General features: G+C 35.7%; 1 protein-coding gene across 2 annotated transcripts; it reads right to left on the bottom strand.

The window, feature by feature from the left end:
• Positions 1-1,610: 1,610 nt before the first annotated feature.
• LOC307002114 (cell surface glycoprotein CD200 receptor 1) lies at positions 1,611-9,320 on the bottom strand. 2 transcript variants are annotated; one of them, XM_079619397.1, is made up of 7 exons: positions 8,898-9,320; positions 7,948-8,004; positions 5,950-6,255; positions 5,456-5,725; positions 4,266-4,383; positions 4,094-4,157; positions 1,615-3,971 (listed from the first exon to the last, which is right to left on the bottom strand). In XM_079619397.1, the coding sequence occupies exons 1-7, from the start codon at positions 8,965-8,967 to the stop codon at positions 3,879-3,881; spliced, it is 978 nt and encodes a 325-aa protein (XP_079475523.1). In that variant the 5' UTR covers positions 8,968-9,320; the 3' UTR covers positions 1,615-3,878. The 2 variants fall into 2 exon arrangements, with proteins under 2 accessions (XP_079475524.1, XP_079475523.1); XM_079619398.1 differs by lacking the exon at positions 7,948-8,004 and having other exon boundaries at positions 1,611-3,971; positions 8,898-9,267.
• Positions 9,321-18,732: the final 9,412 nt, after the last annotated feature.

Here is an 18,732-nt window from a genome sequence, read left to right as displayed (position 1 = left end):
ATGTGTAGACTACATCATGTCCTCATACATAGCTACAGTGGAGCGCTGACACAAGCACGCGCTTGCTTCAGTGTGTGTGTGTGTGTGTGTGTGTGTAGTAGAGCACACATTGAGCGCTCATTCCCAGAGACGCGTTGAACAACTGCAGTCTCTTTGAGTTTTTAATATTCACGCGATTTGATCTGTGTCCATTGCAAACACAGACGCGGTGAATTTATGAGTGAAAGTGTGAAAGTTATGTCACAAAACGAAGTTGTTACGTATCCTCACGCTTTTTTTAGTGGGTATACGGAAATACTTGGCATTTCCTAGTGGGTATACGGCGTATACCTGCGTATCACGTAGTAGAGTACACCACTGATCACAAGCTAATGTCTAGGGCCTTCTTGCGTTTTTGTGACCACACCTACACAGCCGTAAGGGGTCCAGACACTTTCAAGCACGGCTGCGTGGGTGTTCTCGTTCCCAATGCGCTAAGCATTGCTAAACAATCGATTTTAGCTTTTGAAAGGGAATGATCCGGGTTACTTGACTGTACCCTATTCCCTGAAAAAGTGGAACGAGATGCTGCGCTGCATTGCCGTGCTGAAGATGTCCCAGTACTGCTCTTCAGACAAAATATCCTGACGACACAGCTGTGGCTCATCTATTTATAGCCTCGTGTCTTCCAATAGCACTTCATCGAGTTTTCTTTCGGGTGATGAGGTTCATTATTTCAAACAAACTGCAACTTAACACACAACGAACAAACAAAATGTTACAGTATGAATCACAGACTGTAAAAAGCATAAACTATGCTAATGAATAATACATTCTTTATTAGTTTATTTTTCGATTTACGACGTGCATTGTTAGATATCATCATCAGGTGATGAAACGGTAGGGGGAGGATTCCTTCTCCTGTGGCTCGGCATAAGTATGATCCTGCATTATGAAGTACTGTACTGTGCAGTGCAGTCTTTCAAATTTGCCGGGACAGTGACAAGCGCCTCTCACTGATCACCCTGTCCACTTCTGATTGTTGAGGTAGGCTAGAGCTTTTTGTCCCTCTCTGCTATTATAGTTTTTCAAAATGGCGGAACGACATGGAAGCCTCCTTGGACTTACCCATCCAATGTAAGAAATTCTTCACTTAGGACGATAAGTCAGATCATTGGCAGAGGTAATTTTACACCAATGAGGACATATTTATGAATAAAGACATTGATTTTAGCTAATAAAATACTAAAAAAAACTACACAGTGTACCTTTAAGTGTCAACTTGTATATTTGGTTATCACAACTAGTTAAATCAAGGAAAATCTTTATAAAACAACATTTTAAGTTGTAAGAAAGTTAAAAACTTGAGTGAAACCACAACAGGGCTAGTTGTCATATGTGTCGTGTAACTAACTACAGGTCCAATTACACAATTCTTGTGTGTTTTCTATGTTTTGTATGATGATTTCAAACATGGATTTGAGATGCAAGATGCAAACATCTAAAAGTCTTAAGTTATTGTTTTGTGAATTTTGTAATCCAAACTAAAATTCTAGTATCACCATATGTTGGGTAAACAAGTGAACAAAATAGAACCACACTGACATATAATCAGACAAAAGTGAATTAATGAAGGAACATTTTAACTGTACTTTTAATAAAACAGGGGCAATAATGGGGCAAGTATTCATATGCATTTCGTATGTTGTAATGTTATAATAGTAATGTAATTTTATTCTAGTTTCATCAACAATTTGTGCTTTTAAATTTTAAAAAGCCTAACATTTACTGTCTATTGGCAGAGTATGTTGTGACAACTTTCCCCATGTTGACATGCATTCAGTAAATTGTATATATTTTTGGTCAATATAATGGTAGAAATGTACAAATAGCTTTTTTGTATCAAAGCCAAGAAATGTACCTGTACATTAATCAATTCTCAAAAATAAATACCATGAGAAATATTCACTGAAGTTAAAATTGTGAGAAGTGGCCTTAAGAAATGTACTCAATATATACATAGAGTTACGATTTAATCATGATGACTGAATATTTACTTTTTGCTGTTTTACTTAAAGTTATTAAAGTTAATGTATAGCATTAATAAACCTTATTCAGAGCAGCGTCATGACAGGTATGAACGTGTTTTCAGGTATGAACGTCAATGGTATCCGCTAAAAAGCTGTATAACTCCAAGATCACTTATAATGTTGTCTGGAGTTTTTTTTTGTCTACTGACATTTCTTGATAAGGTATTTTTTCGCAGTGTTTTGTCAGCAGAACAAAACCACATTAAATAACAGTTCAACCAACGGAAGAGATATAGTACATCCACAGCCTTGCTTTCATTTCTATTAAAAATTAAAGATGGTGATGATGCTGTGAATAAGGTCTATAGGGGTTTCAATAAAATTATACTACCAATAAACAACCACTTGAGGGAGCAATCTGTTTTTCGTATTGTATGCTAAAGTGATAGTAGAAGTAGATTGTGAGACAAAGGTACAAAGCATTACAATTTAAATTTGAATCAAATGAAAATGACTGTGTCATAGTTCTCGGGGAATCCCACGACAACATCAAAAGAGATGTTGTTCGGCATCCCACCAGTTTCAGTTTTTGCAGGAGTATCTGTGTGATATCTGAGGGCGTACCTGATCTTCTGTTTCCAGTTACAAGCATTCAGATACTATAGGTATACAATTACCCCTAAGTTTCCACATCGTTCCACTGAATCACCCTGAATCAAGGGGACAGTGTGACTGACTCGCCATCACCTGACCACAAATCTCACATTCTTATGTAACACTGAGGGGGGTATGTTAAAAGCAGGTAACAAGTCACATAATCAATATTTAACATTTATGGCCTATTAGAAAGGCCTATTTTTACAGATACAACCAACATCATTGGTTAAAAAAATACTCCACACTCTTAAAAATAATTCCTCTTACTGTCATAGATGGTTCCTTGAAGAACCTTTAACATTCATGAAAAAAAAGGGATGCCATAAGAACCATTTTTGGTTCCCCAAAGATCCTTTCAGTAAACGGTTCTTAAGCATGTTTTTTTTTTTTACATTAAGAACATTTTATCAATCAATAAAAATATAAAATAAAAAGGATGTTTTTTCTACATTTTAGAACCTTTTGTGGAATGAAAAGGCACAATGGATGTTAAAGGTTCTTTACGGAATCATAAATGGCAATAAAGAACCTTTATTTTTAAGAGTGAGTCAGTGGAAAAATGTTATTTAGATGATTAAAATGTTCTTCACACTTGGATCTTTTAAGAATTGTTCACTGGAACATTCTTTTAATGGCACAAAAATAGTTCTTCCATGACATTGCTACAAAAAAACACTTATTTGGAACCTTTATTTTTTAAAAGGTTGAGTTGATGTATTAAACTCAAAGACCAAATACGAACATATGCAATACTGAAATGTGAAGTGATAATAAAATGTATTTACATAATTTGAATTCTGTGCAATGTGTAAAAACTTTAGTATTATTCGCGGACGATGGGTAGATTTTTACCTTTTACTCTCTGAAAGGAAAGATATGTACAAATGTGAAAAGGAACGATTTGTACAAATGATTAATATCTAACCAGGCACTGTGTCTACAAATCTACATATTAGTGATACCACTGATTCTGAAGTTGTCCCAGTCATTCTTCATCATATACTAAGACAAATGTTCCTATGTCATTATCTTTCATGATTTGACTCAGTGTGACTTTTGTTCCTCAGTCAGGCGCTGTTTGCTTTGGGGATGCTCTCATGAGATGACTGTTTTTCCACTATTGTTTTTCATGTGCAATTTTAACCACATACATGTCTCAGTGCTCTTCTGGTATCCTGGTTCATCATGAAAAGTGAGTGTGTGTTGTGTCGTTCACGCATTGAAGAGTTCAGCTGAGGAGTTGTAGATGGAATTGACTCGCTGTACATAACTCGCATAAGGCTCCACCTCTTCCACATCAGTAGGCTAAACACACAAACATATGCTTTAGTGAGCAATACAAAGCACTTTTACAATGGACCTTACATAGTGAATAACTGAGTTTAGTGTACGATGCAAAACAAACGGGTTTGACAGAGACGTCTCACCTGGGGTGGTTTGTCTTCAGCTGGTGGTGAGATTTTGGATTTGCAGCAAAGCATCTTCAACGAACTAAAGAGAACACAAAGACCATTAGATATCGATAAGACATTTCTGTGTTAATTAGTCATCATACCATGCAAAGTGACAGCAGTGAATCAAGGCAGTCAAACAACCCACCTTATATGCTTGAGTTTTCTGCGTAGTGGGTAAACCACGGCCAGAGACACAAGAATAAGACAAAGACAACCAGATGATATGGCAATAATTTCCCATGGAACTTTTCCTGTTTGTTTTTCTGAAGAGAGAAACGATTATTTTATTTTGTAATAAAAATTGTTACACATGTTACATTTTATTTGAAGGTGTCCTTGTTACAGTGTAATTATACATTTACTAAGTAATATTAAGTAATAACATGCATTTACTATAGATTTAGGGTTAGGATTAGGTATAGAGTTTAGGTTAGTTGCATGTAATTATGCATAATTTACTGTTATTACTATAGCAAGTAACTTGTAACAAGAACACTGTCAAATAAAGTGGTAACGTTATATGCAACAGCAAAAAAAACATGTTGTTTCACCCCCATTTGTTAAAAAAAAAAGAAGTCAGTAACACTTTACAATAATTTTGTAATTTTTGGTCTCATTTGTTAACATTAGTTACCATAAACTAACTATGAGTGAAATATTATTACAGCATTTATTAACCTTTATTAATGTTAGTTGATACAATATAATTGTTCATTGTTTATTCATGTTAGTTCACAGTGCATTAACTAATACAACTTTTAAAATGTTTTAAAAAAGGTATTAGAAATTAGCATTAACTAAGATGAATAAATCCTGTAGAAGTATTGTTCATTGTTAGCTCGTGTTAAATAATTCATAAACTAATGTTAACAAATACAACTTTATTGTAAAGTGTTTCCATAAAGTCTCTAATATTGTCAAAACCGATTAATTTTTTTAAATACAAGCCACTGTACTACAGTAAATGTGGTAAAATTTGCTCTGTATTTCATTGCAAAATATTTGCAAATTTGACCTTGTGGACACTTTTCACACTCTGACTGGTTTATTTGTCCAACAATGTGTGTGTGTGTATGAGAATGCTCTTATTTTTATGATGGTCATGACCATTTTCACCACATCTGAAATGTTGTATTGTGTAAAATACCTTGATTTTTGTTTTATATATAGGCCTGATATTTATATCTATTTGTTTTATTTACTCATTATATGTCTATTTAATATAAAGCTTATATATCTGAAACTGCTATTTCAAACTTCAAAACAGAATTTACTACTGATTGACTTAAAAAAACAAAACAATTATCAATTCCTTTTAAAATACAGTGCATTCACCTGTTGTTACAACAACACGCAGTGTGCTCTTCAGTTGCAGAGAGGGGTATGAGGCCACACAGCTGAGGTTACTGATGGTCACATTATCAGGAAGATGTACTCGATTCTCAATAATAAAAAACGTGTCAACCTTCCTGACAGAAGTGTGTTCGAAGGAAAAGTTCAAGGCAGGTTCCCAGTGAAGAGTGGGTGCCGTCTTTTTATATGTGGCCTCACACACAGCAATCCTCTGACCATTTTCAAAGTCCAGATGAGTTTCCAGGCGGGTAACTTAAAAACAAAGAAATTTAATTTAATTTGAATATCAGTATGCTATTGTTGGCTTATATATAGCTCTAATTACCTTTTTTTTTTTTTATATGCAATTCATTTAAATCATCATTAGTTCATAACGACAGTGAACATTGAATGAAACTAGCCAACCTCTGATGTAAACCTCAAACATTTTCACAGGTTTTGCTATATTTTTTACAATAAATTCTGCTTGTACTCACCTCTTACAGAGATATTTACAGCACTGCTTCCTCCTTTTATTGATAAATCACAAGAGTAAAATCCTTCATCTTCCATTGAAATCTTGGGAATGAATAATGAAACTACATTTGAAGTGTTGTACAGCTCCTTTCCATCATTACAAGTGTCGTCCAGTTGTCCGTTTGACAAACCAAGATAACATTTTCTGCCCTGCATGCTGATGTTCCACAAAATATAAATTAATTTACTCCATTTGACATCAGTGACATTATTGGCGCACCACAAAGTCACATTGCTGCCCGCCACAAAGATCTGCTCTTTGAAATCTGAAAAAAAAAAATAATAATAATAATAATTATATATATAATCAGATTAAATATTGGATTTAAGTAAAATATCTGTTTACTAAATAGATAAATAAAACTGTGATCTGCATTTGACATATTGAAGTAAATTAAAATATAATAAAAATATATAAATATACACTACTGATCAAATAATTAATATGTTTTTAATGTTGTGAAAAAAGTCTCTTATGCTCACCAAGTCAGTATAAATTTGATAAAAATACAGAGAACAGTATAAACAATAGTAATATAGTGAAACGGTAATACAATTAATTTAATATAATATTAGTTTTAATATATTCCTGTATATATAATATATATATATATATCCTGTTGTGACAGTTGAATTTTCTACATCATTACTCCAGTATTCAGTGTCGCATGATCCTTCAGAAATCATTCTAATATGCCAGTTTTAATAAGAAACATTTCTTATTGTTATCAATGTTGAAAACAGTGCTGCTTATTTTGGGTAAACTGTGATACCATTCAAATGTAAGCATTAATAATAATAATACTTGAGTTGTTTTAAGGAGGCATTACATTAATAAAAACGGACAGTAAAGACATTTAAAATGTTACAAAATATTTATTTTTCAAATAAATGCTGCTCTTTTACATTTTCTATTCACCAAATAATCCTGGGAAACAAATTTGTAATTTCAACAATATAATGTTTTCAACATTGATAATAGTATAAGGACCATGATTAATGATTGAGTATAAATAATAAATGATCACCAAATCAGCATATTAGAATGATTTTAAAGGAGTAAATTATTATTTAAAATATATTCAAAAAAAGAAAACTGTTATTTGTAACATTACCGTAGTACATTACCGTTTTTACTGCATTTTAAATCAAATAAATGCAGCCTTGGTGAGCATAAGAGACTTACATAAAAAAACTTCTTTTTTTTTTATTAAAAAAGTGTAAAAATGGCATAATATGCTGCATAAAAAAATGGTAACACTTTACAATAAGGTTCATTAGTTAACATTAATGTATTAACTAGCATGAACTAACAATGAGCAATACATTGTTACAGCATTTATTAATCTTTGTTAGTGTTAGTTAATAAAATACAGCTGTTTATTGTTTGTTAATGTTAGATCACAGTGCATTAACTAATGTTAACAAATACAGCCTTTGATTTTATTAAAGTATTAGTGAATGCTGAAGAAGTATTAGTTCGTGTTATTTCTAGGTTAACTAATGAACCTTATTGTAAAGTGGTACCAAAAATTTTTTTTTTTCCTCTACACACTAAACTTATCTCTCCCTGCCATGCCAGACTAGTTTTATCCTTTGGTGTGTCATTTCCTTTTTTAACCCTAAAAATAGTTACAACACACACAGCAGTTCTATATGACAAAAGATATAACACAGTGGGCACTTTCCGTCAATAGAGTTCACTTTACCGTCTCAAGACTTTTTTAAAGCATAATAAGCACAGTTTTTTTAAGAACTAGAGTAATTATCTCAGCATGAAAAGCAGCTAGTTTAAACACATCTAAATATTGATTCTATATACAGTTAATCAATGTTTTCTTAAGGGCAAGATCCTCTCTCACCATTTATGCGAGTATTCTGTTGTACCCTATTCATGAAAAGTGCCAGTTTATTTATATAAATGAAAAAGTAAATGATAAAAGTGAATATTGTCTGACCTGTCAGTTTCTTTTCAATCACAGCATCTTTATTCTGATGTGATACAATGTCTTCTCCTAGGACAGTTAGTGCACAGCATGTTAGTAACCGGTTAATGTGAGCGCACAGCACATGGAAACAATCATTTACTCAAGTGAGTATTCCAGTTCATTTTCATTCCATTCCATTAGTAAGTGTGGGATATTGAAGGCTTAGTACATTTATTTGTCGTATTTCGTGTTATTGTTAGTCAGAGTTGTACAAAGATTAGACAAACATTATTATAGCACAAGAGGAACGAGCCCTAATTCTGAAGAATACGTAGTTTGAACACCTGGCCTAAAGCAACGACTGCCATACAACCCCATCTACCGCATTCAATGGCATTATTGTAAACAGTCACACCACAAATGTCATTTGGTTCCAAGTACATTTACTGTCCTACATTTACAGTTTCTTTTCAGGTGCTTCTGTCAGCCTCAAAAACCTCAGCGACTCATCTCCCCCCAAGAATCCCCCCTGAGAGGAAGAGCGCTTCGTCATGGCATGTCCTCTCGAAATAGCAACAAACACAGAAATAAACACAAAGCCTTCACATGCACGTGATAGAACAGATTCCTCATTCTGCTGTACATCCAGTATGAGCTCCACTGAAGCATAAGTTTACTGTAAATGTCTTGAAAAGTACACTTAAGTAAGTTAAAGTATACATTTTCCAATTGATCAAGTTCAGCCTTCATGATTCACTTCACACTCAATATATACTTTGTCTGACTGAATTGAACAATTCTAAAACTTTCACTATTAAGCAAATACACAAGTATTTTGGGACACGTATAAAAATGGAATTAGAAATAAAAAATCAAGTCAAGTGGCATCTGCCAACAACGGATGCTAGACTAAAAAGGCCAACTCGTCTATAGGCCTAAAGATCTAAAGAGTATCATATAAAAATGAAATTGAAACTCACCTCTTGTGTGACTTCTTGCCAAAAAGATACTTAGGAGGACAACTACCGTCAATGTCTTACTGTTTGCCATCGCTACGGTACAAATCTCCGGTCAAACTCCTTTTTGCTCACCTTTAAATGTACTTTTTTCTCTGTACTCCCGGGTCATACGCACTTCTATACTTGTAGTCAAAGTACCTTTTTCAAAAGCACTGAAATGCCAAGCATTCTCTTATTTTTACAATAAACTTAGACTGACTTTATCAAAGTCTTAAGAATCAAGTAATGCATGCCGATTCGTGGAGCTTTGGAAGTTTTCTCTCTATCAAACTTCACTCGTTCTCTCTTTCCCTTCACTGAGTTCTCCTCCTTTTGTTTCCTTCAGCAGTGTGACGCTGTTGTACACTCCTCCATTTTTTTCATCATTTCATATTCTTCTCCCACATGAAAATGCTGACTTCCTGTCTTGGTAACCACGGCAGTCATGTGAGAGCGTTTTCTTAGTACAAGAAGACTGCAGGTTGTCAGTGTGTGATGTGTTGATAGTGATATTCATTGGTTCATTTTTGTGTTTTTTTCTAGCTGGTAGAACGAATACAGTAATGTGACCTTCTAACATCTGATCAAAAGGCTGTTTGGATCATTTCAATTGATAATTTCTCTCACTATCTGACAAAGGACAGACATTCATTTCCAGTGAAGAACAGTAGCTGCATGGAGTTCCAATAATATGCGTATGAGGAATTATCGAAACCAATTTGAGCGTTTGGATGCTTCTATTTGAACTTCTATTTGTTCATATTTGAACTTATTCAAATTCATATTTGAACTTAACTTGAATATTTATTATTTGAATTGAAATATTTTAACTTTTGCGGCTAGACCGAATGCAGCGGCCTGTGATCTGAGCATGTGGTGAACATTACCAATATTTGTTCACTAAAAGGTTATATGTGACCCTGGCCATCATCTGAAAGCGGAAAAAATAAGCTTTCCATTGATAAATGGTTTGTTAGGATAGGACAATATTTGGCAGAGTTACAACTATTAGAAAATCTGGAAACTGATGGTGCAAAAAAAACGAAACATTGAGAAAATTGCCTTTAAAGTTGTCCATTGATGTTTGCGATTGAGCTGCATTCACTCACAAACAGATTTTTTTCAAATATATTTACGGTAGGAAATTTTCTAAATATCTTCATGGAACATGATCTTAATATCCTAATGATTTTTGGCATAAAAGAAAAATCAGTCATTTTGACCCATCGAATGTATTGGTGGCTATTGCCACAAATATACCCGTGCGACTTGTGACTGGTTTTGTGGCCCAGGTATTTACGTGGATTAGTTCAAGAAAACTTTTCATGTTTTTCTTACAGATGTACTGGGAGTCAGTTGTTTTGTGTAGATATTTTAATTATTCATTGATTTTACCATTGCAAGAAATGGAGACAATGACTGTGTGCCAATGCTAGTGTGGCTTTAGATGATATCTTACAGCTTCCTGTAAGAAAAATAGCCCATTTCAACAAATAAACCAAGTGGCTTAGCAGCAAGATAACCTGTATGACAGTATTAAAAATGCTTCCTCTAATTTAGATTACATAAAAGTTTACACAAAAGAAGATCCTTTAAATGTTTTGCCCATGCAATGAAAGTCAATGGGGTCCAAAACAACATTTTTGTTGAGAAAAATGAATCCCACAATATAAATATATATTTTTTATTTAACATACGGAACCATTGTGCCGCAACAAATATAGTGTGGTACTGATCTCACTGGGTTGAATTTGGGTGAAGTTTAGGTGTATAATCATGTAGCAAAATTTCCGTTACTGGACAATCCTTGCATGTTGAATGAGGTTATGAAAAACAGCACAGTCAGTTAATTATTGTGCAGATGTTGTGCACAGTTCAGACAGATGCACTCACACAGGATGTGGTTAGCCATGCCCCCCTTCAATCACATATGGATATTAGCCATTGTCAGATCAAGTGTGTTGGTGTGGTGAGATGTCAGATGAAGTTCTACAGATTAGAAAAGCACACGCTCTTTGCAATCTGCAATGCAGTCAGAAATGACCTTTTTCTGCTGACATGAGAAACCTCCATTATCAACATCTTCCCGTGACACAAAACCCAACTGTTCTTGATAGTTCTTATACCTCTCTGCTGAATGTATACATTCATTTTAAAAAGAGCTTTAACCACACAACTTGACCTGTGAGCTCCTTTAAACAATTCCACTTATTATTATCAGTGGGGTTATTATTAGTTTGGCAAGAACAGTCATCGCCCTGAAAACGTTTGAGAATGAGCTGGCATGCATCTGCTGAGGAAGTTCAACTGGAAATCTGTTTTAAGGAAATTAATATGAGACTAATATATGCGCTATATTGTGGTTTTCTCAGACCTGAATGAACAACTGTGGTCTTCATACAGTGGTTTTAAGTTTGAGATGGCACACAAGATATGATGGTATATTATGTGTGTAATCAGAACAATTCATCAGTGTTGGAGACGCATTAATACATTTAAACTTTACTTGTAGACAACTTGTACTTTGGAGACATATACATACATATGTCTTCTGAATGCCATATATCATTGGGAGAAACTCACATTTGAGTATTAGGAATCTTCGCAGAAATTAGCTGTGCTAAAGTGGGCTACAGGAAACTATATTGCTCAGAGGTTGCGGTTTGATAGTACATGTTTATTTAAGTATCAACTTAGTTTTGTAATGAATAGTAAATTGACATAGTAATACAAATAGCAGCTCAGAACATTTGGTCCTGGAAGAATTTGATGATAAATGTTTAAAGGCCCACTGAAGTGCCTTGGAACACGCAGCTTTATATGATGCATTGATGTAATTTCCACTGAAACAGGAAGCTAAGGCGGGACATATTGAATGGCTCCTCCCCCTTTTCAAATAGCCAATAGCGTTGAGTTTACCTCACAGACTGCAAGTCGTACTTGACAGCGCCATGGAAGCGAATCCGAGCACTGAAGATACATTGGATTCAATAGTAGAGGTGTGAATAAATTCTAGCCATTTCATTCTTAACCAACGTACAGCTGGAAAACAGAATAAAACTTGAGCGTTTGAGCAACCGAACACACATCTCCAACCCATATTACTACCTGACGGGTCGCTTCGGCCAGGTGGTCTTTATAGCATAGGGGTGGGACGCTTTAGATTCTAGAGAGCATTTGATTGGACAGAAGATGTGATGAGAAGCTGAAGTCCACGGTGATGTCATAAAAATCCATGATCCATTTTAGTGAGAGACTGTAAGTTTTGAATGCTTACATCTCCTAAATGTTATTCAGAACCTCAAGGCTAACATACTAAAAGCTAAAAAACTTAAAGTTTGATTTCAGGGGCCATTAAGCTTATATTGACATATTTGACTTTTGAATGTAGACTAATATCTTGATAACTCTGAGCACAGTCATTGTTGGCAACATGGCCAATTTTCTGAAGTAAGTAGGATTTTGAATTTCCAAACATGATGCTTTATTATGTTTAATATAATGTGTTGAGTAAATAAATGTTTGTTGGAAAATCTGCCGTGTTTCTCTTTCTTTCTCTGAATACACACCCACACAAACATATATTTAATGTGTGCAATGTGTTAAAGTTAAGCGCACAAGCCACAAACAAACAATCCACTAAAATGTTACTGCGAAGACCGTGTCACTTACGGTAAATCAGATCATCTGCGGCAAAATGCAGTGTAGGAGCATGAGGTACTTTCGGTTGCGTGAACGTGTGATCGTGTATCTCACCACCTCTCTTCACTCTATCTTGAGAACAGACAAGAGCAAGTTCTCTGCCAGCAGAGGATGGAAGCAGTTGCAGGCTAACCCAACCACATGCTGTAAAAAAAGAAAAGAAAAGAAAAAAACAGCCACAGGTTTATTGTTCTCACACCAGTGAATTTTATGAAGTTGTAACATAATAATAAATCATTGTCACACAAAGATTCAGTAATCAGGCGATGACAGAGAAGATTAGATTAAAAGTCTTTAAAAACAAACTCAGAAGGTAATCCAACAAATATTGACAAAGAAATAACTGATGCTTTTACATAAACAGAGCAGACAAACACTGAGTGAAGGTGAGGAACTTATGCTGATGAACTAAATGACAAACAGCTGTGATGATGATTAGTGTCCATGGAAACTGTTGAGTGCCGGGAAATTCAAACAAAGGTACACATGGGACCAATAAAAACAAACTAAAAGTCCATGAAATCGAAACTAAGAATGAACACAACTGAATAAGTGTGACAGTCATTCGCTTCACTATAAGTTTGAGTGTGTTAGAAAAACGAAGGTGTTTTCATAAAGAAAGAGAAAACACAAAGGAGATCTCATCTAGTATTAAAAGCAAAAGCTTGAAATTGGAGGGGGGTGGAAGGGGTCGGGGGACTGAGTCCAGAGAGTGAATTTCTAGGGGGGGGACAGAGTTCAAAATCTTTTATCCATGCAATAGCTTTCAAACACTAAGCCTTGCATAGGCCTAGAGTTTGGAGCTAAAAATCATATTATGGTGGGATTATGATGGGATTTTCTGTATCTATCGTTCAAAAATATAAAATATATCTCCCACTAAGGTCCACCCAGTGAATCTCGGCCATTTCCACCACTGATTAAAAGCGATCTCAACAAGGTCACAAATTGTAACGGGTGGGTAAAATTCACTTAAAGGTCCCGTTTTTCCTGTGTTTTTGAAGCTTTGATTGTGTTTACAACATAACATGTGTTCATGTTTTGCGTGTAAAAAAACAGTATTTATTACAAAATGTACTTATCTGTATACCGCTGTTTTCACTGTCCTAAAAACGGGCTGATGACTTCCTTGTTCTATGAAGTCCCTCCTTCAGAAATACGTAACGAGTTCTGATTGTGCCAGCGGTTCCTGTGTTGTGATTCGACAGCAGCTTAGCGCACGTTGCACGGAAAGGTCACGCCTCTTACCGTAACGTGGAGATGCATGCGCTCAGTGTTATTGTAAACCTGGCCAAACAAAGGTGATTTGACTCCGGGATGAAAATATCAGCGTCTCGGCCACAAACACTCTACAAACGCAACTCTTCCTCTTCTCTATAGGAGCGCAACAAGACTACGCCCCCTTTTTTGTGTATCCCTGTGTGCGGAGGTTAGTCAAAAAACTGTTCTAGTGACGTCATTAAAGCAGGAAGTAGAGGGATGTAGTCCGAACCGGCCGTTCGCTGTAGGCTTTGAAAGGGAACTTCTGTTAAATAAAATATCTCAATTGACTTTGAACTTTATAATATTTACAGGTATTATTGATGCTCTAACAGCAACATTACACACTAGCTAAAGTTTAAAAAAATGGGATCACAAAGAACAGGACCTTTAACTATCGCATTTCTTGTATGAATATGAAAAAAAAAATCACAATTGTTATGGCTCATATTGAATTGCTTTATTCAAGTCTTTGCATGGAGAGAAGTTACCGATTTGGCACTTTTATTACAGGAGAGGGTAAAATATATGTGTTATGTGATGTCAATTTCTAGCAAACACAAGAAAGTGAAAAAAAAAGCCATGTTCGCTAAGAAATAATGCTTTATTAACAAAGTTCGGGAGGAGCACAGATAATCTACCCAATCAGCGTGAGAGGAGGCTATATATAGAGCCAACATATCTCTGTTTCACAACTGTTAGCATCCCTCCTCCACCCCAACTCCTCACTCTTTATACTATACCTGATTATACGTAAGTGTGAACTTTTCACAGTTAAGGGGATTTCAGACTATAGCGTCAGCGCTGACGAATAATCTCTATGAAGTGATTCGTCAGCTACACCAGATATGTGTTGGTAGTCTGTTGAGTCTTTCAAAGATCAGTTAATCACAGCACCTTTGTTTTGTTCCCGACTGCTTGGTTTGGAAAAACTACATAAAAAAGCCTCAAAGTACATCACACAACATTAATGTTACGCTGGTATCCCAATCTGATAGGTTGCACAAATAGTCAGAACACCGGTTTATTATTGTAGGGACATCGACTTTATATTTTCACACCCCAAAACATGACGATGCTTTACATGTCAGTCTGAGCAGTCCTTTGCCAATGAAAGCTGCATTGGAGTCCAGACCTTCTGCTGTCAATCTGAAGGTCTGGCTAAGCGAGACTTGGTAGCTTAACCCCTTACCAGACAGCCCCAATTTTGGCAAGTGATGCATACATGACATACTCAAAATAAAAAGGTTTCAGCTCATAAGTCATTCTGAATAGACACATAACCAACATATATTTAGAAAGCCAACCCTTATGAGTTTACAGTTCAAGACTCAAAATTAATCAGAATGTTATTAATATTGAGATAAGCTCAAACATAAAAACAAAAACAACTAATATTAAGAATATATTTATTAAATATATACAAATATTATGTAAATGTAGTATTGCAACTTATAACCACAACTTGGTAAGAGTAAGAGTGTGATGTTTTAATGAGTAATGAATGTTGAACAACAATAATCTGGGGCCGTCTTTGCCGTGAAAGGGGTTAAAACAGTAATCTATTACAGTAACGTACTGTATATGATATCAATATAATGATATATGATTTACAATACAGTATATGACATTACAGTGTATATATATATTAGGGCTGTGCGATATTGAAGAAAAATGCGATATGCGATATCTTGCTAAATAATGCGATATTCGATATGCGATACGATATTTATTTTTCTAAAATCAATTAAAATTGTATTAAGAGAAATCATATAACCAAATTTTCAAATTATTTAGGGGAAATAAATCACTACAACTTTTGAAAGTGAACAAAAGCAGTTTTTTTATGTTGCATTAACACAAATTACATTTTAACATTACATTTAAATGTTACAATTACATTTTAACAATGTAAACAAACAGAAAATAAAAATATCACTAATACTTTGCTCCACTATATAGTTAGGCCTACATCAACCTGAAAACATGAACATTCAAGTAAACAAAAACACTTGAGAAACAGTGGAGTTACTACTTTGCTCTCTTTTTGTTTTGTTTTTGCCAAGAAAAACCCTGGTTTCCCGACTGTGGCGATCGGAACCATATCCTTTGCCAGATAGCGTGTAATGGCCTTGGTTATCTCACTATGACGGCGGGAACTTACAGGATATGGTGTTATGCTTTCGAAGCTTGATGATATGGATTGTTGCTTGGGTTGGTGAACGAGGGTTGATTCACCTGAGCTTGAAGATTTTTCTGCCGAGCATTGCTGATACAAATCGTTGTGCTTTGCTTTGAGGTGACTGAACAGATTTGAAGTGTTTCCCGTTTTCGTTGCTACACGAGATTTACATGTTTTACATATAACTTCAGTCTGCATGTGGTCATCTCTTTTAAATCCAAAAAACTGCCATATCTTTGAGGTGCTTCTTCGTTTTGGCACTAAATCGTCGGCAGCAGCTGCGGATGTCTCAGGCTGGCTCATTTTATCATATTAGTTTGCTATGAGCGCGTCACTCACTGCGTGCTGGCTTGTTGATGGTCAGACGTCAGAGCAGTGAGCACGCGGGCGCTATGCGCACGCACACACACAACTAACGTCCGCATGTCAGATGATCTGTGTCGTAAAACTATATAGCTTTGTATTATTTTGTTCATTTATCGCAAATCATTACGATATGCATATCGCGATATGCGAATTTGCGATATTTCGATATTTTCGATATATCGCACAGCCCTAATATATATATATATATATATATATATTAGGGCTGGGAATTGATTAAAAAAGTTATTAATTGCAATTAATTGCATTTCCCCCAAGCTTGTAATCATCAATATTTAAACGTAGAAGCTGAATAAAGTAGCTTCTACGTAGCCCTATAGTAAAATAATATTAAACATCAATATATCAATATATTATTCTTCATTCAGTTCCTTGCAACATAATCAGATTTAACATATTTTTTATTTATTTAATTTTTTACTAATTATCAAAATAAAGTATAGTCCTACAAAGCTATTATTACCAGAGGATGTGATCAGAGCAGGTCATTTTACCATTGTTGCCCAGCATGGCTATACCAGCTCAGTAGGGCTATTTGTTATTTTTTTGCATTTCAGACTTTTGTAACATATTGCGATGTGTAGCCAAAACATTAAATCCACACCCAATACCATTTTAAAAACCAAAGGATGAGTATCGTGTGTCTTTTTTAGATGTTTTTTTTTTCATATTACATTTATATTACATCATCATTTTACATTATCAATCAGCAAAAGAGCATTTCATAATAAACAATGTTAGAATTTGGAAAATTATTTAGAGATGGCAAGGGAAGACAAACTTAACTTTGTTTTGTCCTCATGATAAGAGTTTTGATAAGATGACGTAGGCTAGGCCTACATTGTTTATTTTTAGTGGTTTACTGCTTTGAGCAAAATATAAAAATGGCTCATATTTTTCTTAAAGTCCCTGAGAACCGGAAGTTGCAACCGACTTTATTTGAGTGTTGTGACGTATTTCCGAGAGAAACGGATTACTATGGCTGGATCCCAAATGGCACACTCCAACCTTGTGGACCTCCTTCGAGTTCACACTTGGTGACGTCAGGAACTGCAGACCTAAGGGGCGCTGGCCTCGAGTCCACGCGAGAGTGTATTTTGGGACAGGCTTGATGACATCATGCCACCGAAAGTCAAACAACCACAAAACTCCTCCCCTCGTTTATCTGATTGGGCGTTCGCAATGATTCCTGGGTAGGTAACTTGTGTGGAGGGTGCGAAAGTCCGGGCTTTGCCAAAGTCCGCATTGAGGGCACAAAGGGACACCCACATAGGGACTCTCTTGGGACACCCTACGGAAAAGTAGGCGTTTGATTTAGGCAGTAGGCCAGGGATAGGCAACTCCGGTCCTGGAGGGCCACTGTCCTGCAGAGTTTATAGCTCCAACCCTAATTAAACACACCTGAACTAGGCAATCAATGTTTTCAGGATTACTAGAATAGATACAGGCAGGTGAGTTGTTATCAGGGCTGAAGCTAAACTCTGCAGGACAGTGGCCCTCCAGGACCGGAGTTGCCTATCCCTGGAGTAGGCTGTCAATTGGAGGGGCGTGGTTAAGGACCTTAAGCCGAAGCCGAAGCCCAATCCGTCAAACTGACATCGTCAGAGAATATGGTCAATTTTGATTTCATGTGTCTACTTAAAGGTGCTATAAGCGATGTCACACGTTTTTTAGGCCAAAATATTTTTTGTCACATACAGCAAACATCTCCTCACTATCCGCTAGCTGCTGTCCCCTGAACACACTGTAAAAAAACGCGGTCTCTGTAGACAGCCCAGGCTCCACAAACGGCAACAAAAACAAACTGGGGCAACCCGCACCACGAAACATAACAAACAGTGTTCCAGCCAATCACCGACAACAAGTGTGTGGAGGAGGAGATAGAAGCATGAAGAGGAAAGTTAGAATTATATTCTCTTAAAGTTTGATATGGCCAGGATATAATTAGCTAAATCTATGCAGTCAGCGCAAACTTAGTGAATACAACATATAGCCTAGGTTTATAGCAGCTAGCGATCGATCTCTATTGTAAATGATCAAGCAAACTCACAGTAGGGCGACAGGTTGTGTGAATGATTTTGTTTTGAATGTGAATGTTCATAGGCTATTTTGACAACTTTGACTAAATTTGTTTATGACGGAGCTGTTGTTTATGCTCATTAGGAAACAAAGGGAGGGGGAGGAGACGGGATGAGGAGGAGGGAGGGTCTAGCTAGCCTCCGTTTTGTTTGACAACAAGAAGTGACGTCACCCAGCATCGCTTAGAGCACCTTTAAAAGATAAACCTTG

Source organism: Phoxinus phoxinus, assembly GCF_949152265.1.
Source record: "Phoxinus phoxinus genome assembly, chromosome: 7".
Lineage (NCBI taxonomy): Eukaryota > Metazoa > Chordata > Actinopteri > Cypriniformes > Leuciscidae > Phoxinus > Phoxinus phoxinus.
Note: the sequence above shows the minus strand (reverse complement) of the source record. Positions and strands in the feature narration are given on the sequence as shown.